This window comes from Triturus cristatus, chromosome 7 (genome assembly GCF_964204655.1).
Source record: "Triturus cristatus chromosome 7, aTriCri1.1, whole genome shotgun sequence".
Taxonomy (NCBI): Eukaryota; Metazoa; Chordata; class Amphibia; order Caudata; family Salamandridae; genus Triturus; species Triturus cristatus.
Genome location: NC_140590.1, coordinates 41116750 through 41137099, shown reverse-complemented (window position 1 = coordinate 41137099; position 20350 = coordinate 41116750). Strand labels below are relative to the sequence as shown.

General features: G+C 47.3%; 1 protein-coding gene across 1 annotated transcript in view; it reads left to right on the top strand.

Annotated features, from left to right (window-relative positions):
* The window catches only part of MEGF8 (multiple EGF like domains 8), a 634126-nt gene that overhangs the window by 85311 nt on the left and 528465 nt on the right, over nucleotides 1-20350 (top strand). Inside the window, exons 4-8 of the mRNA XM_085615576.1 lie at nucleotides 2471-2677; nucleotides 2765-2945; nucleotides 3465-3553; nucleotides 14355-14568; nucleotides 15723-15903. Coding sequence (XP_085471702.1) covers nucleotides 2471-2677; nucleotides 2765-2945; nucleotides 3465-3553; nucleotides 14355-14568; nucleotides 15723-15903 — 872 coding nt within the window. The remainder of the gene's footprint in view (nucleotides 1-2470; nucleotides 2678-2764; nucleotides 2946-3464; nucleotides 3554-14354; nucleotides 14569-15722; nucleotides 15904-20350) is intronic.

Sequence of the window (20350 nt, the reverse complement as noted above, 5' to 3'; positions counted from 1 at the left end):
TCTAGGTGATGGACACTGTCTGGCTGACCAAAAACGCAGACCAGTTGATGATGGAACACTAAAAAGGGAGAACTGTAATTGGTGCAGGGAGCAAGACGGGGGTACAGTACAGCCAGTGTCAAATCAGTAGGGAAACTCCTGGAAGAAGCTAGAAGGGCTGTTGTGTAGCGTTTTGTAGAGGAGGACTCCTGGGAAGCGTGGTAGTTAACCATTCATCAAAACAATTGAGGATCGTAGGCCCAAGTTGTTGCAGGCGACAGACCGCTATATTGTCTACGAACAGAGGAAGTTCAAGAAATCCTTTGATCAAGGTGAAAGGTATTACAGTACTTTGGTGTTCTGTCCGCCTCAGAACATAAGAATGTCTTAGGGTCCTAGAATTTCTTTCTGGAACTCATTTGAAGTCTTCTGCCTTTAAGCAATTGTGTTTCTGAGGTTGAGAGTGTTTAAAGTTCTTCCTATCAATGTTGGAGGTCCTCCATCTTAGAGTAGGGCAAACTATCTTAGGAGACGAGCTTCAAGTTTATCCCAGGTGTTGGTTGTATGCTTTTTGTCTATTAATAGTGTAGTGTTTCTTGGGACGAGAGAGATTTAGGTTCTTTGTGGAGGTTTTTTTTTAAATTGGGTGCACAGTCATCTCATTGGCAAGATAAATGCCCTTTCTGCTCTTCGGAATAATTGCTGTCGTGTTTTTCGTTCTTTTCACTTTCATATTTCATAGGCGCTTGTCCCCTGTGTAGAGGCCAATATGAATATTGATGACCTCCTCATCTATTTTTGTTTCAAATATACTTGACTAGAACAACACCGTTCGCAGCCTCTTCTCCATAGTGCCTTCTTACACGTATCTCTGGGCCTCTGCTGGGTGTGGTGTTCCTCTGAGGGTACATTACAGCTGGCCATGCTGGTATAGGAGTTTTATTTGGCCAGTTTGCTTCTTACGAGCTGTACTCTAGCTCCTTCCTGGTAGAGTAGCTTTACTTGACTAAGAAATGGAAACCGAAAACAAGACATCCGGCCTTTTCAAACTATGCACCCAGGATCTGGAACAACATCCCTGTATACATCACGACTGCCCAGCGCTGCCCCAATTTAGCAAAAGGTTGACGACTCGCCTCTTTAAAGACCACAACATCCCAGTGCATTAGCAGTCCACACTCCTGCTTCCTCTCCTATTACTTTTGACTTTATACTTGTCTTTGATCATGTACAGCGCTCCGCTGCCTTTTAGCTAGATTTGCACTATAAAAATACCATATATATAAATACATACTTGAAGGTTTCTGCTGGTACTTGAGCTGTACACAAGGCCATTGTTGGTGTCGAAGCTGTGCCGTTGGTATTTCGTCACTGAGGAGCCGTACCTGCTGATACAGAGGATGTATCTGAGCTTGCATAGGTGCTATACTCGAGCTCTGTTTTTGGACTGAAGCTGTAGTAGTGATTTGTGCATGTATCTGCTGTTATGGAAGCTATACTTGTGCTTGGTGCTGATGTAGGTGTACCTGAATTTTTTCTTGGTATTAAATGGAGCTGTTTCTTGGTGTACAAGCTATATTTGAGCTCTTTGCTGGTACAGAACCTGTACTCCAGCGTTGTGTTCGTATAGAAATGGTACATATACGCTCTTAGCAGGTTTAGAGCGTGTACTTGAGCTGTTTGTTGGTGTAGAAGCTGTACAAAAGCTCTTAGCTGCTACAGAGAGTGTACTTCAGTTGTTTTGTTGTATAGAAACTGAAATAAAGCTGTTTGTTGGTGGAGGGGCTGTACCTGTTCTCTTTGCTCTTACAGAAAATAATGTTTGGCGCTTAGGGCTCACATCAGAGCTGTTCTTTGGTTTGGTCTAGTGTCTCTGTCCTGCTTTATTTCACCTTCCTTTTCTTATTTCTTCCACTTTCCTCTTTTCCACCTTCTTGTTTTACAGCCTGTTTTTCATCTTCACCCATTTCTTCCTGTTGCTCTGCTTTTAGATTTCCCTCTCTTCTCTGTCGATATCCAGCTTTTTTTGTCTTGCTCTCTGCCATTCTTGCATTTCTCATGTCACTATCCTGTTGTGTTTGGTATTCTTGATTTTCCTTTCAGATTTTTCTATTTTCTTCCTTGTTCTCCCTTCAGCCGCTCTTCCTCTGTATCTCATAGCTCCCTTTTCTTGCCTCATTTCCTGTTATACTTTATTCTTATTTCTTACCCCTTCTACCCTACCCCTGTTCCGCATGTGTATTTCTTCTTTTCTCATTTCATCCCTCCCGTTTTCTAATGTTAATCCCTCACTTATTCCCTGATGTCCATCTCATTTGTTCAGTTCCATCGCCTTCTCCGTTATTCTTTGCCATCATGTCTTCATTTTCCCCTTCTCTCATTCCGTTTTTTGTGTGCAATTTTGTCAGTGTCTGTCTTCTCCCTCTTCTCTTCCTGCTACCTTTTCCTTTATGATCTCTACCTCTCTAATTGTCTTTACTCCCTCATTCAGATGCTCCTTCATCTATTCAGTGATGCCAACTACAATCTTCTTGGTTTCAATGCAACCTACGTGTTCTCCTTCTGCCCTCTGGGCTGTTCTGGGCATGGCTCATGTGAAGAGTCCAGTCTGTGTCGGTGCTTCCCAGGCTGGAGTGGAGAGAGCTGTGCTGTTCCAGACTGCACTACATACTGCACACAGCATGGATCCTGCAGCGAGGTGTGTGTTCCTGCCTCATGCTTCACTGTGGTTTAGAATGTCTGGTGATCTTACCTTCGCCTGATTCCCCTCTATCTTTACCCGTAGGATACCCGCCGGTGCCAGTGCCACCCTGGGTTTGTGGGTGAGGCTTGTAACCTGTCACTGACCGACAACCAGGAGGCAGGAAAGTGGTACAATGTCAGCAGCCAAGACGCCAAGTTCACACCACGCACAGCTGCTGCTGGTGCCTTTCTGGCACCGACCAACGCTTTGTACATCTTTGGAGGTCAGTAGAAGTTTCACAGCTAGAGTGGGAGTTGATCCCATACTGGTTTGTCTGGGCTGGAAAGTGCAAGAGGGTTACGACTCCTTGTCAAACAGTCGTTTTGTCTTGGGGAAAATCTCTTTACACAATTGGAATGGATTCCATCTGCTCCGATGTCCTCAGTGAGGTTGCAGATGTCAGTAAACTTGTTCTCTTAATCGTAGGGCTGATGGAAGGGGCGATGAATCTATAGAAACCAAGTTCTTTTGGCCTTTCCCTATGATGTAGAATTTTTTGGGTGTGAGGGGAGGCAAGAGTAAATATGAATGAGAGTGAAATGATTCTTCTCCATTTGCTCCTGGATTCGGGGGTGAAGCTGCTTGATCTCGGGTTGTAGGGGTTTGGTCTGTCATTATCACACACATTGTCTTTTCCACTTTGTTTCGAGGTATACATTATCTCCTTGTCCTGTATTTTCAATGACTTTGGTTGTGGAGTGTTTGCTGTTTGTTAATGTCAGCTACGCATCTCTTTTCTCAGGTCAAGATCTTAACTCTGCCCTTGGTGATCTGCTGCTCTACAACTTCACCTCCAATGTCTGGGAACGCAGAGTCCTCAGTCAGTCTCCAGTAAGTCTTAGGTCAATCTCTTCAGAGTCCTGAGTCCATTCCATTTAGGTTCTTTCCCTAGATGGAGTCTGGATTCTGCTAGTCTTCCCTTATCCTTCAATCAGGTGTTTAGACAATAGTTCTCTGTATGGCTTTGTGAATCTCCTCCGTCCTACCCTTACTCGTTTTCTGTCTGGACCTGTGCAGCTGGATACTACAGCTGTGCAGGCCCACTGAACTTTTCCTTGAATTGCCAACAAACTTTTCCACTAATATGCGGCTTTACTGACAAAACTATATAGCGTATAAACAATCTGTAGAATATTGTGCTTCAGCAAAAATATTTAGCATTTGCACATCAAGTAAGTGTTCTGATTTGTTTTCTACAGCCTTTCATCTCGTTATCTTTGTACAGCATGATTACCAGCCAGTTGACTTTACAAAACCCTCTAACTTTGCAGGCAGGAAAAGAAAAGTAACATCACAAAATAAAATGATGGACAGAGTGATCTCCCGAGGCACTCACCGGAGCACCGTTACCTGCCTGCCTCCTGCATTTTATTGACTCTGGCGTGATTGCGCTCTGGACTTGCGCATTCCCCTCATTTTAAGTCTCCTTACCTGTGCCTGCACTTGCTCCTGGACGCCCCTTGCCGTTCGCTCTTCTCCTCCGCCTGTCTGGCTGCTGGAGCGGGGACGGGCGATCTCGCCATCTTGGGCTGTTCTGGGGTTGGCGGTGCAGCCTTTTGGCCCCTCCCTCCCCTGCCACGCCCACATTGTACCATTGCACAGCCTATTTATGACGCTACAACACCGGCAGCGCAGAGGACGAGCGAAGCGGGCGCGACGAAGGCGCGCCGAAGTTGCGCCTAAGTTAAGCCCGTCTGCGACGGGCCGGGACCGGGGGCCACTGACCCTGCTCCTTTAGTGGTATACTCTTCTGCTCAATTGTTTTCTCTTACAGTCAATGTACCCCTTTCTCCTTCATTGCTGCAGCGCCTTGATTCCCTGGTCACACTCCCTTGTCCTCTGCCTCATCGATTTCCCCTCCTCTTTTTGTAAACCCTTCTTCTGTTGTTCATACACCCTCCTTATCCTATCTTGCTTCTGCTTGTCTTCTCAATACTCGCTCGGCCGGCAAGCATCGACTGGAATTATTTAACCTTCTGAACACCGAGTCTCCTGACTTTCTGTTCCTTACTGAAACTTGGTTTTCCTCTGATTCTCTTCCCGACGTCCTGGCCATTCTCCCCGACACCTATTATGCACTCCGGGCGGATCGCCCTAATGGCAAAGCAGGTGGGGGGGGTGGCCATGATCGTCTGCTCTAGCTTGCAGTTTCAGCTTCTTTCCCACTCCCCCATACCTAGTGTGGATTTTTTGGTGGCCCGCTCTCTCAATCTTTTAGCTCCCCTCACAGTTGTCCTCATGTATCGACCTCCTCAGAACATGCCCTAGTTTGTAGCCACCCTGCAGGAACTCCTTGCCACACTTGTGGTTAATAATTCCTCGGTTCTCCTATTGGGAGACTTTAATTTCTGGCCGGGCGATCCTAAGGAGGATACGTCCTCCAAAGACTTTTCGGCCACCCTTCAGTGTCTTAATTTCTTGTCCCATGTCACTGCCCCTACCCACGCCTTGGGTCATACACTTGACCAAATTTGGTCATCTCGCTGCACGGTCCTTTCTCCTAGCATTCTTCCCTGCATCTGGTCTGATCACTCCCTCATATCTTTCTCTGTAAACCTGGGTGCTCCTCACAAACCCTCCTTACCTAAGAACATGGTTGCACGTAGCTGGAACCGGGTTGATCTCAATTCCCTTTCTCTTTCTCTTGCTTCTTCTACTCCTGTTCTTTCTGAACTTTCCCTTGACTCTCAAGCCGAAGCAGTCAGCACTTGGTTGTCCTCTTCTTGCGATCGGGTTGCTCCGCTCAGGAAAATTAAGGCTGTTCGCCCTCATGATGCTCACAAGTGGTTCAATAAAGAGCTTAAAGCTCTAAAATTGGACCTCAGACGTTCTGAGCGTCATTGGAGACGTAACTACTGCCCGGCTCTCCGGGCCAAATACAAACTTCTCCTCAATGAATATAAGAGAGCTGTCCTTGCGGCCAAAACCAAGTATTTCTCTGAGCAAGTTGCCCTCTCCGCCAACAAATCCAAAGAGATTTTCTCTCTGGATAACAACTTGGCGATTTCTGATCGCGCCAATCCCAATCTTATTCCCTCCCAGGCTCTCTGTTCTTCACTTAACGACTTTTTCATTGAGAAGATCGTTAAGATTAAATCCAACATCCCTACTGTTTCTTCTTCTTCTTCTTCTCCTCTTCCTGTACCCCGCTCTTTTCTTGACTCTTTTTCCTCTATTTCCTTGGATTCATTTCTTACTCTGCTCACAAAAATCAAGTCTGGCTCTCCGGCCGACTGTGCCCCGGCACGTATTTTGAGAGCTCTATTTTCTAACTGCCCTGTCCCCCCTCTTTCTTTTCTTAATGCTTCTCTCTCCCAGGGCATAGTCCATTTATCTTTCAAATCTGCTATCGTGCTGCCTATTCTTAAAAAACCTGGCTTAGATTCTTCTCTTCCCTTCAACTGTAGGCCTATCTCTCTTCTTCCCTTTCTGGGCAAGATCCTGGAAAGCCACGTCACTTCTTGCCTCTCCTCTTACATCGAGGAGAACCAGCTTTTGGCTTCCCACCAAGCAGGCTTTCGCTCGGGCCACTCTACGGAGTCGGTGGTCCTCGCAGTCCTTGACGAGTTGAAATCGAAAACCGACTCCTCTCTTCCTCAAGCTCTGGTCCTCCTCGATTTGTCCGCTGCGTTTGACACGGTTGACCACTCCATTCTTCTCGACCGTGTCAGCGCAGTGGGCATTCGAGGATCCGCATTCTCTTGGCTTGCGTCCTTTCTTTCGGGTCGCTCCCAAGCGGTTCACCTCTCCGGATTCTCTACTCCCGCTCGTCCAGTTTCCTGTGGAGTTCCTCAAGGCTCCTCTCTTTCTCCTCTTCTTTTTAATCTTTACATCTATCCTCTTATTACTTCTCTTCTCGATCTGGGGGTCTCAGTGTATAACTACGCAGATGACCTCCAGCTCGTTTTTGATCTTTCCTCTTCTTCATTGTCTTTTTCTAAGTTCCGTTCTACTTTGGTTTTCATTTCTGAGTGGATGAGCGCAAATCATCTTAAGCTTAACCCGGACAAGACCGAGTTGACGGGTGGCTCATTCAGTCCGTGGTCCTCTGCTTTTTGGCCCCCTGCCTTAGGTCCCTCTCCCACACCTGTTTTTTCTGTCAGGACCTTAGGCATTAAGGTTAGTCGGGATCTTTCAATGCACGCCCAAGTTAGTTCTGTTGTTTCTTCCTGTTTTCTTTCTCTTAGGCTTATCCGAAAAATATCTTGTTTTTTTTCTTTTGAAGCTCTTAAAATCATTATCTCGGCTCTGATTACCTCCCGTCTTGATTACGGGAACAGCTTGTATGTGGGCATACCAGCCTATGAAACACGTCGCCTACAAGCAATTCAGAATCAGGCTGCCCGTCTTATTCTTCATTTCCCTCGCACTCATCACATCTCCCCTGTACTTAAGTCCCTCCATTGGCTCCCTGTTCATCAGCGATCCCTTTTTAAGCTGGGTTGCTTGGTTTTCCTCGCTCTTGCTCGTTCCGCACCGGTCTTTATCTGCTCTCTCATCTCTTCTTATATTCCTGCCCGCCCTCTTCGTTCTTCCTCCTTGGCCCTCCTCAATGTTCCCCGGTTTCGCAAGTCCAGAACGGGAGGCACCCGATTCTCTGTTCTGGCCCCCCGCTTTTGGAACAGTCTTCCTATGTCTTTGCGTGCTATCCCTATCTACTCTCATTTCCGCAAAGCCCTGAAAACCCTCTTGTTTTCTCAGGCTTACTCCTGTTAATCTCTCTGGGTTATTTCTGTGATTGCTGGCCGGAGTTCTCAGCGCCAGGAAGCCGCGTGGCCACAGTGCGCTTTATTAAATACTTTTTTCATTCATTCAGAGTGTTGAAACTTTTCAAACACTCAGCGATCTGGGTTTAATCCATCAATAGTTTGCTCGCCGCGTCACCATAGTTTGGATCCAGCCATGTGGAAATCGGTGTTGACCCTGCTCCCCATGGGAACAGTCCAGCTGGAGCTGCCAAGCCAGGTACTCCCTGGACCAGAAACAAGCATCCTGGGACCGGTTTCACGGTATCACCCCTCATCAGCCAGGCTACCTGGAATTCAGTGGTGCAGCGAGCAAAGGACCCTCGTCTGTGTATACCCTCAGCCACTTAGGGCGCACATAGCAACAACACAAATTAAAATGATGGATGTAACGTTGAAAGTTTTCAAACACTCACTCCTAGTCACAGATCTGGGTTGAATCCATCATTATTCTTCTGTTCACTAAGCCACCCCAGTTTGGACCCAGCCAAATGCAAATCAGTCTTGACCCTTCTCCTCATGGGTACAGTCCAATCCAAACTGCCAAGCCTGGGCATCCCTGGACTGGAAACAAGCAACCTGGGACCGGTTTCGGGGTATCACCCCATATCAGCCATGCTAGCTTCAATCCAGTGGCAATCCTCTGCTGTAGTTGTTGGTGTGGCCCCCCCTCCCCCTGCATCTCTTCATGTGCATGTTGAGAGGGCCCCCTGAGTCTGACATTGATGGCACTGGACTCTCTCATGGGGTCCTGATCATCCCTGATCGGCCGCAAGTCAGCCCTGCAACTACTACCCCCTCGGTAGGAAGCTCTCTTCTTGGCCTCGTCTTCATGCTTGTGAAGCTGGGATAATGAACAGCGCTGCATTTCCCCCCTCCTCTAACGACTGAGTTACTGACTGCAGCCCTAACATCCTTTAAGTCACTTGAGCCTGCTCTGCTGCCCATGCCTCAGAGTGTTGGGTATTGCACAGCTCACCTTTGCCCCCTACATTTGTTGTCTTGGCTTTCTCCCCCTGTGTTCGGCTTCGCTCCTCCATCTACCTGTAGTATAGCTAGTGCACGGCCTTTACCTTAGGCCTTGCTCGATGCCTAAATCGTACTATCTGTTGGGTTACCCTCTGCAATCATGGGTCGTGGAGACCCCAAGCAAAAAAGACTGTCCCTTGATCTGTTGCTGGATCCCCAACATCAACACTTCTTATTCGACACGGACGATCCTCCCGGCTCAGACCCTACCGCAGTATCCTTCTATGGCACTTCCACCATCATTTCGGAGCTGCGAGCTGGCTTCCAATCCATTGACACGCACCACGACTCACTCAACAGTCACTGAGCACCTTTACTGCCATACCACTTGCTTAAACGGAGCAGGGCAAAGGATTTCGGACGTGGAAGATGGTGCCTCTGACATCCCAATGCGAAAGTGGAACGTCTTCTCAAGATCACTGTGGTGAAGAATGAAGACCTAGAGGCCAGATCCCAGCTCAAGAACCTACACATTGCTGGGATAGCCAAGACCACCAATATGGGCCACCCGGATCTCTGTTGAAAAATTGCTGGTGGAACATTTTTGGTCGCCAGGCCCTCACGGACACTTTTGTGATGGAGAGAGCCATTTGCTCGTTGGACCTACACCCTCTTGTTGGCGCCACTCCTCACCCGATTATAGCCAGACACATTTACTATCAGGACCGTAACATGGCACTCCCCATGGCCAACAAGCAAGGTATCCTTGACTATTAAGGCACCACCTTGTCTCTATCTCCAGATGTATCACTTGCTGTACATTAGGACAGATGTAAATTCATGACTTTTAAAGCACCCTTCGCAAGCAAGGCCTGAAGTGTAGAATGCTATATCCGGCACGCCTCCGCCGTCCTCATATTTTGAGCAGTCCCGCTGAGGTAGCCCAGTTCTGTAAACAACAAGCAGGAAGCTACCACTTGTCGAGGCAGACCACCTGCCCGAGGCCACAGACCCCACTCCAACGCAGAACGCCCCCGGCCACTGCTACCTTTAGTTCACCTATTGCTAGCCGGCTGCCTCCAGCTCCTACGCCTCACCATGCTACTCTTGATCATAGTTCATGCCCACTTTATTTGGTGATGACTTTAACACTTTGGAAACCCTCTTTGTCACTAACTTTCCTCATCACTGTTCTTTGTGGCGTGCACAGTCCCCGTAACATTGTCACTTCCCCCAGGTATACACCGACTGTTTGCTGGTATGTTATTTTGATGTTTTACTGGGTATGCGCCAGCCCTTGAGGACCGTGGTGTGGGGGGTGGGGAAGGGTTGTGTTGTATGTTTGTTAGTTTTGCTGCTCATTGATACACTGCATCTATGCACTGCGGAGGTTAGGCGCACTCTTATCGCTCCATACCATCTCCCTACACACCTAGCCATCCTAGGGACGCCTCAGGATTAACCCTTTCATCTCCATCATGGAACATCCACGGGCTACACAACCCTAGGGAAGGGAAACCGGTGGTTTCTTATATCAATAGACACAATGTCAAACTGGCCTTTCTCCAGGAGATGCATCTGTCACCCCAGGAGAATTGCAGATTTGCGTCTGCTTGAGGCACAACCTGATTATTTTCCTATTATAGCACTTAATCCTGAGGGGTTTGCATTTTAATTCACAGGTCTCTGCCATTCAACTACCACTATCATTTAGCTGACACAGATGGCAGATATATGTTAGCGACGGGTTCCTTGGCTGGCGATACTATTCGTCCCCTCAATGCTTATGCACTCGATACAGACTCACCTGACTTCTATCACACACTTTGTGGCCTACTAGATCGCTTCCCGTCTTACCTTGTCCTTCTAGAGGGTGACTTTAACATCACTTGTCATCCCTTGATTGACTCAACTGGCCCCTCCACGATCACCAATCCCCGCTCCCACCTCGCTTTGCAGGACATTCTCGACACTTATCAGCTTAGGAACTCATGGCGCACCTCCACCCTTACGATCGGGGCTTCACATTCCACTCGGCACCATACGACTGCTTATCCCGTATAGACTATTGTTTCATATCCTGCACTGCCTTGCTTTTGCTCACAGAGGCTGCCCGTCTTCCCCACACACTTTCTGACCATGCCCCAGTCCATATCACATTAGTTATTCTGTCCCCTGTCTCCCCAACTTGATCATGTTGCTTTCCTGAAAACGCACTACTCGACGCTGTGTTCAAATCGGAACAATTAGACTCTATCAATGACTACTTTAAATTGAACTCCAGTTCTGTATCCAAACACGCTACACTTGGGAAGCCTTCAGAGTTTATATCCAGGGCATTTGATTATCCAAACATGCAGGAACCCTTCGAAGGCGTTCAGGATGATCTGGTCAAAGTGGCGCCAAAGGTCCTCACCCTTGAATCTTCTGAGGCTGGCACCGTGCACAGCCTACTGTTGCATAGATGCTCGTTGCTACTGCAGAAGATCTGAGAACTTGCTGATAGCGAATTGGCCATTTTAAGCAAATGCACGCTGGCCCGTCGTGAGGGTTGAGGGTGAGGGACCGGGTTGTACCCTTGTGCACCTACTCCGTCCGAACCACCGGAGTTCTTATATCAGGAGTGTCTTTACAGAGACCGGTTCAACCGCACTGATGATACCATAGTCCAAACATTTTGATCCTACTACCAGCAACTCTACACCTCATGGCTGACGGGCAAGACCGATGCGATTACCTCCTATCTTTCTGAAGTAGCTATGGTATGGATAACTAATGGACAGTGGCAGTTCTTAGCATTCTCCATTGCTCACAAAGAGATTTCACAGGCAATAGATGACTTCGGTGGATCTAAGGGCCCTGGCTTGAATGACCTGACCGGCAAATTCTATAAAGACTTTAAACCGGTATTGATACCCCGCCTCTCAGAAAATGGTATTCTCCCACCCACCCACGCTTCGCGTAGAGGTCACCACACTTCTACAAGCCAAGGACACCTGCTGATGGATGCACATCGTATCACCCTCTTTCTCCCCTTAACTACGACGACAAAATTCTGGCTAAAGTCGTGGCGACACTCTTGGCCCTACTTCTGGAACAAATAATCTCCGCATTAAAGACTGGATCTGTGCCACATCGATCCAACCACCATAAACCTCTGCACCATATTTTGAGTCCCAAATCACATTTCTCCCCCTCTCCCTGCTGCAGTGGCCCTTCTGAACGCTTAAAAAGCATGCATTTCCCTAGAATGACCCTTCCTGAAAGCTACCCTTCACAAATTAGGCCTGCCACACAGTTTCATCATGCTGATTATGCTTTTATACGTTTCTCCCATGGTTCGATTGCGGATCAACAGCCAGGTAACTGATGCTTTCCCATCTCCCCATTACTTTTTATTATCGCCCTTGAGCCCCTGTTTCGCCATTTGCAGGAGCTCCATTTACACGGAGGTCTCTGGTTCAACAAGGGACCCCTCCTGGCATTTGTCTACACAGATGATATTCTCCTCTTTGTGCGCGATCCTCCTACACATCTTCCACCTATTATTCGGGATATTATTCGCTACGGGGCATTATCCGGCCTCTCAATTGATTGGAGCAAGTTCCGCTAACAGATGGCACTGCTCCTTGCACTCGGAATACCCTCTCAGCTGCTGCACCGATTTCCCCCCCCCCCCTAAATACCTTCAAATACATAGACTGTGTTAGGAGGTGATTCGCCTCAACTGCGACCCGGCAATTAACAGACTCACTACACAGATAGATCGCTGGATCCTTCTCCCACTGTCCATCGCTGGTCAGATAGCCATCATCAAGACGTTAGTTTTTCCACATTCTTTATTTTTAAATATTTTGAACGCAGTGACTGACTCCTTTTTAGTTTTGATTGCTCAATGTCGTTTCTGTTTTCATAGGTACCACTGGGACGCCACACTCACCCTACCTCAAACTTGAACACAAACAAGCACAGCAAACACCCTTATCGGTCCTGAGCCTGCGGGTTACCGCTCGAACCCTCTGACATTCACTCTCTCCCCCCGATCTACTGGGCCTGGTCCAAGCTTCGCAAACTTCTGGGCACTACCCTTTTACATTCCCCTCTCATTTCCCTCAACAACATCCCACAGCTCCAATTGACTCAGGAAGCACTGGTGTAATGCGCACTTTCTGCCAGTCAACTTCATACCATAGGAGATCTCTTTACAAATGATAACGTTGACCTGTGCACTGCCTTTGAGTCTGCAGGGACCCTATCCTCCTTTGAGAAGTTCATCAGCCTCCGCAACACCTACTGGAGAAACACACCACTTACCCTTAAGAACTAGATGAGTTCCCTCCTCTTGCCTTGGTGACATAGTCGTTGACAGCTCTAGATTGGTGTCCTGTCCCTCTTACTCCTGCCTCACACATAAACCAGGTCGTACACTTCCATCTTGTGCGAAATGGGAGCGTGACCTAAGCAACTCCATCCCTGATAAGACGTGGTCCTACTGCAAAGTATTTTTATACTTACCTGTGCCAGGCTTGCTTGGTTCTACCAATAAAACAGTATATTTTTAATACAACAACAATTGGCCTAGAGTTCAGTTCTTGAGTGTGTGAATTCATTTGCTGACTGAGTGTGTACATCAAATGCTTAACACTGTCCTCTGATACTGCCTTACTGCTCGACCAAGCTACCACTTTAGAGAGTCAGGTTATATCTAACTTTAGCCTCTGCCAAACCTCTGGAGACCCTTGGACTCTATACACACTGTACCTCACTTTGGTGCAGTATATATAGAGCCAGTTTCTTACAAGCTGATATCCTTTAGAGACAAAGGGATGAACGAGATGTTGAGGTTTTGAAACCTGCATTATTCTCTTGAATATGTGAGAGAATCTGTACCATAACTGCTGCTGACCCCTGTCACTAGCTCACTCCTCTCCACCCGTCCCACTGACCACCATCATGATCTCGCTTCTCTCTGGTCCTCATGCTGCTCCTTCAGCCCTGTCCGTGTCGCACTCCTCTCCATCCAACCTGGTGACCCCTGGCCCCTCGTGTGATGTCAATCCTCCCCTTTTAGCCTCTGCCACTGTTGCACTCTTATCCATGTCTCCTCAACCCCCATAGATCACATACAGCTGGAGCAGTCTCAGATCTTCTTCTCCCTCTTCCTTCCAAGGGCCACAGCCCTGCCGTGATCAAACTCCACCTCCCTTTTCCATGTACCTGTAGCCTCTGTCTCTACCTCACTCCTTTTCGCTTTCCCCTGTGGTCTCACATCCCCCTGCATGTTCTCGTTCCTCTCCCCCGCCACTCCTGTGTACCCACTAGCACCTGTTGCGATGTCACTCCTATCCCTCCCTCATTGACCTTCAGTGGACATGTCATCTCACTTTGTCTTTTCCCCTATTGACCTATAGTCCCTATTGCGACCTCACTCCCTCCCATAAACCTGAACCTAGACTCTCCCAATAGACCCTTACTGATTGTCCTGCTCTTTCTTACTCCTTTTCTCCAGCTCATGTCATAATCTAATCCGCCCCCTCTTCGCCACTGCCGTTTTTTAGCTTCCTCCTTCCCTGTGCTATCTGTTTACCCCATATTTATCCTCACTCTTCTCCATGCTTGTTTTTGGCCCCTGTTGTTGTCCCATCCTCATTCCTTTCTTCTTGCACTCCCACCCCCACAGGCCATCACTCCATACCTCTACTCTCTTCATGAAATTCTATACCTCCTACATCTGCAGTTCTGGACTGTATCTTCATCTGTCCTAATCTCTCCTCCGCTACAGACTCCAGAGCCCTTCGACCAACCTACCTAAGGATGGACTGTAATTTCCAGTCTTTTCTCTACACACACCCCTGATGGCTATCAGTTTCTCAGCTCTCCCCCCTTCATGTCTGTAACCCCTTTCCTCTTCTCTACAGGCACCCAGACACTCCCATGTAGCAGTGACCTGGAATGACAGGCTGTTTCTCTTCGGTGGGGAGCTCTCTGCAGGCGAGCTAGCTAATGATGTTTGGATGTACAGCCCACTTGAGGACAGATGGCTAGAGCTCATTCCGCTTAACTCCCAGAAGCCCCCAGGGTTGGCTAACCATGCTGCAGCTGTGGTGGACATGTGGCTCTATGTCTTTGGAGGTGAGTGAGTTCCAAGTTTGACCAGAACAGATCGGATGACTTCCTTTGAATGTGGAGATCCCACTATCTGATCCTAGAGGGTGGAGGGGCTTTGGGGTGGAGACTGACGAGCTTTGATTGAGGGGTCACAAATGAGTGTGTGGCACCTCAGTTTGAAGTGCCTGTAGGACAGGGGTATAATTGGAGGGGGTCCGTGTCTCAAGGATTTCCTGCTCTCCCTTAGTTCCCCTTTTACCTCTGTCCTCCGGCCTCTCTAACTTTTTTTGTCTGGTAGTTTCTTGGCAAGAACTTCTCCCTTAGTCACTGTTCTTATGGTAAAACATATGTAATCCCACATCAGGCCCTTTTCTAAGGGTCACACACCCTCTGTTCACGCACATTTGTGTTAAATTACAATAATATATAAAATGCATACGAATGTTTATTTATCCACTGCTTATGCTTGAACATCAGTTTAAAATTACCAGCTTCGTACTAAATCCATTAATAAATCATGCTACTGCTATTTCATCTTGTGCAAACAGTTGAATGCAAGTGTTATTGTTCTTGTATTAAATAATGACATTGAATATTTTCCTCTGTTATAAAACATGGGATGCAATGAATCAGTTCGTTAGAAGACTATTTCATAAGGAAACCAATTTTCTTGAGGCAAAGGGACTGCCTTAAATATCCTAATGAAGACCTCTATATCTACCAGCTCTGCTTTCATGGTCTCTTTTGTTTATATTTGTTTCCAGTTTTAAACCCATTAATCTCTTTTGGCTCCCTGTTCTATACTTCTTTGTTCCCCCTATGCTCCACAGTTTTGGCCATTGGGCAGTTTTTCAGATCATTACCATTTAACTCTTCTTTGTATTCTAGATCCTCTCTATCTAACCCTCATTCTTCTGCTAGGGAGCTCCCTATTTATCTTTTCCTGCCACACCCGGTCTGGTATTCCTGTGTTCCTCCTCCCCACTCTCTCTACTTGTCTTCTCATACCCCATCGATCTCTTGTTTAACTTTTCCTACCTTTTCATAACTTAAAAAAATTAGCTTTGTTTTAGTTTCTCCTGCACTCTCTTTTGACTCTTCCTGCGGCCCTGATCTCTCCATTTGTGTTTGTGCTGCCCTCATCTCTCATCTTTATTCCCTTCCCTCATCCCCCACAGGGCGAACTGCAGTTGATGTCTTCTCCTCGCAGATGTTTCGCTTCCACCTGCAGACCTGGGAATGGGAGCCAGTCCTCCCTTCGGGGGGAAAGCCCCCAGCAGCTGCTGGCCACTCTATGGTTTTTCACCCTGCTTCTCGCACTCTGGTGGTGTATGGTGGTCACAGACCTTCCACAGCACGGTAAGTGCATCTCTCTTCAGAGGGAGCTTTGGTACGTCCCGATTTATTAACCTTCCCCTTTTGCTCCCTCAGATCACTTACTGATTGTATCGTGGCCTTTGATTCTGTTCAACTTCCACTACCTTTTTTGGCCATTTGCTATACAAATACTACACACATACATACAGTGGGTGTAAATAGTGTTCACAGGCACATTAACCCCTTGTGTGCCACGCCCTTTCCCCGCCCTGTGCCGGGTGTTGCATTAGCGGGCGGGGTTCATGACGAGCTGGACTCGTCATGGGCACAGCGCAACCGCGGCCCATGACGAGTCCAGCTCGTCATGGGCACAGAAGGGGTTAAGAATCTTATTCGATAAGAGCACTTTCCTCTGCTACTTTCTAGTCTTGTGGTCTCTAGTCTTATGCAAACAGTGACTAAATATACATTTTAGTGGACCTCCATGAACTATGTGCATGAGCAAACGCAAGAATAAAAGCTGCATTTGTGTAGACCTAATAATCTGTCTGTAAATGCCTTGTTGCATAGTCACTAGATTTACATGAGACCTTTGGGTGATATTAGGGTTGTTCCGTGCTCAGTATTTGCCGTCTCCTTCTTTTGTTCCAAATATGTGTAAAACACATGCACCCACAGACGTTCACACTCCTTTTCTTGCTATCAAACAATTTATCATCATCTTCCTGTGCCTTTTCTTGTTCTTTCTCAATCCTACATGGCATTCTCCACTGTAACTTCTCACTCCTACCTTCTTTGTCTCCTTGGTAAATGCGTCTTTTCTTTTCTTATATCTTTTCCTATTTCTACGTGTATGTGCTCTATCAAACCCTCTTCTCTTCCTTCCTCTACCAGGCCCCTGTCCTTGCTCACACTAGCCCCCAATTCATCTCTCCTTGCTCTGCAAATACTCTCATTCTTAAGTTTTTTTCCATTTCTTCATAATCTTACAATGCTACTCCTTTTCTTCTTTGCTTTGTATACACTCCCCCCCCCCCCCCCCCCCCCCCACTATCCGGCTTTCCTTTCTATGTACATATGTTTGTATGTATGTATGATTGTAGGCATGCATGCTTGTGTGGGGTACAAATAAAGCTGGAATGTCACCCGATTGCAACAGTGAAATGTATATAGCTATAGGGAAAGGAGATGTACAAGGTCTGAGGGTTCAAGAAATGATCCAGAAGTGTTTGTGATTGGGCAAGGAGCGGAGATTAAGTGTTGTTGATTGGAGAAGTAGCGGAGCTAAGTGTTGTTGATTGGGAACGTAGCGGAGATAAGTGTTGTTGATTTGGGACGTAGCGGAGATTAGGTGTTGTTTGGGGACGTAGCAGAGAAGTGTTGATGATTTGAGGACATAGTGGAGATAATTGTTGTTGATTGGGGACATAGCGGTAGCAGAGATGTGTTGTTGATTGGGGACATAGCAGAGCTTAAGTGTTGTTGATTGGGAACGTAGCGGAGATAAGTGTTGATTGAAGACATAGCAGAGCTTAAGTGTTGTTGATTAGGGACGTAGCGGAGATAAGCGTTGTTGATTGGGGACGTAGCGGAGATAAGCGTTGTTGTTTGGGGATGTAGCGGAGATAAGTGTTGTTGATTGGGGACGTAGCGGAGATTAGGTGTTGTTGATTGGGGACGTAGCGGAGATTAGGTGTTGTTGATTGGGGACGTAGCGGAGATTAGGTGTTGATTGGGGACGTAGCAGAGAAGTGTTGATGATTTGAAGACATACTGGAGATAATTGTTGTTGATTGGGGACGTAGCGGTAGCAGAGATGTGTTGTTGATTGGGGACATAGCAGAGCTTAAGTGTTGTTGATTGGGGACGTAGCGGAGATAAGTGTTGATTGAAGACATAGTGGAGATAATTGTTGTTGATTGGGGATGTAGCGGTAGCAGAGATGTGTTGTTGATTGGAGACATAGCAGAGCTTAAGTGTTGTTGATTAGGGACGTAGCGGAGATAAGCGTTGTTGATTGGGGACGTAGCGTAAATAAGCGTTGTTGTTTGGGGATGTAGCGGAGATAAGCGTTGTTGATTGGGGACGTAGCGGAGATTACGTGTTGTTGATTGGCAGGTTTACAGACCGCCGCCGCTGGAGGTCTTCCTTGGTTTAGGATGATTCTCCTTGAAAAACTGCAGGGGTGCTGGAACAAGCACGACCAGTGGAGAATGTTGTTCAGACTGTGCATACACAGGGAATGACCGTCTCCCTTGCCTTTTTCCCCTGTCTTGATTCTGAGTTTGATGAGGATATGATTCCTTGTGCTATGTTGGCCTCGTGAAGTGGTTAATGTTCCAGCGGTGGATGCTTGTGCACCGATGGTTGATCTTGAAGATTATACAGGCCTGGGCTGCCATTCTGCACTAGTTTGTCGAGGTGAAAAATAGTAAATGGATCATACATCTTCAACCATTTTCAGAGGTGCTGCAAGGTCTTATCTTTGGAAAGACATAGTCTGAGGGTCTTCATTTTAGAAATTGTTTGACAGACTCGAAGATGGATACGCTCTGTGCTCTGCAGGTCACCAGTAGCCACTCTGATCTGGAGGCATTCATCTGATCAAGGTAACGAAAGTGTAATTACTAGGATTAGAACTGTTCAATGGTGGTTTTTGCCAGTCCCGTTTGTGTCGATAGGGTGTTGAACAGGATTTTTGGTCAGCGATATCACATGCTGCTGAGATGTCTAGCAGGACACTGGGACCTCGGGCACCATTTTAGTTGGTGAGACAGACATCATGCCCAACTTGGAAGATTGCTGCCCTGGTCCTGCAACATGGTCTGAAGGTGGACTGGTTGTCATGTGGGAGGCAGTGCGATTCGGTGCTGGATGATGTGTGCTTTCTCCTTTATCTGTCTGTGGAGTACAATATTTATTTATTTATTTATTTATTTATTTTAGTGTTTTATAGAGCGCGAACATGACCCATGAGGGTATCAGAGCGCTTTACATGGTTAACAGGAAAAAAAAACATCATAGAGAAACAGTGCAAACAGTAAAGTATCAAAAGCAGAGAAATATAACATATAGGGGGGGGGGGATGAGGGAGCATGGGGGCAAAGGGAGCACACATGAGAGCTAAAATTCAAGCTAGGGTTGGCAGAGACCGTGGCCCCCTTGGGTCTCGATGGAATCCGGTTATAGGGTTGCGGAAGACGCAATAGTCATGGAATCAAGCAGCAAGTCATATCTGCTGAGAGGAGGACTTAGTACAGGAATTTACCCATGAGGAAGGTTTTGGCTTCCTTCTTGAAGCGAGCAAGAGTGGGGATTCTTCTGATAACGGGCGGGAAGGAGTTCCAAATTCTTGGTGCTGCCCCGGTGAATGCCCTATTGTAGGTTCTTTTTTTACGAAAGTGGGCGGGTCGGAGCAGGAGACTGTTAGTGGATCGAGATTTCCTGTTTCCTCCCGATAGCACAAGCTTCTGTGAAAGGTATGCAGGGGAGTTTGCGTATAAGGCCTTGTGTGTAATGCACGCCAGTTTCAACTGTATTCTGGCCTCTAGAGGGAGCCAGTTTAGGGCTTTCCGATGTGGAGAGATGTGGTCTAATTTCCTGGTGCCGGTGAGTAGTCTGGCTGCCGCGTTGAGACAGGCTTTTAGCGGTGCCAAGGAGCGCTTGGGTAGGCCTGTGAGGGTGGAGCATCCAAATTCCAGTCTGGATATGACTAGAGCTTGGACTGCCATTTTCAAATCTGGAGCATCGATGAAGGGTTTTAATTTCCAGAGGTAGCTCAGGTGGAATCTGGCTGCCTTGGCCATTGAATTAATGTGGTCACGCATGTTCAGGTTGCAGTCAAGAAATATGCCCAGTGATTTGGCGGAGTCCACGATGGTCGGGGGACAATTTAGGGCTGTGATGGCCTTGAACCACACCTGTAGCTCCGGGTTGGCTTTGGATGGGGAGATCAGGAGAAATTCAGTTTTCTTGGCGTTGAGTTTTAGTTGGTTAGTGGCAAGCCACTGAACGGTTAGTTTCAGGGTTTCGTTCAGGGCGAGGACCTCCTTGAGTGAGGAGATATTGATGTAAATTTGGGTGTCATTCGCGTACATGTGGTAGGAGATATTGGCGGAGCGTAGAATTTCAGTGAGAGGCTCCAAGTAAAGATTAAAGAGGGTAGGAGACAGGGTTTGAGCCTTGAGGGACTCCAACCGTGACCGGGGTGGGAGCGGATAGTTTGCCGTCAATGAGGAATCTTTGAGATCGGTTATGGAGGAAGGACCTGAACCATTCAAGGACAACGCCATCCAGACCCATCCTGTGTTTAAGGCGTTCAAGTAGTTTTTCATGATTGACAGTGTCGAAGGCGGAAGATAGATCTGAAAGGATTAGGAGGCATGTTTTGCCTTGGTCCAGGGCTTGGAGGGCGTCGTCCACAATGTGGAGCATGGTTGTTTCAGTTCTGTGCCCTGGTCTGAATCCCGATTGGAAGTCGTCCAGCAGG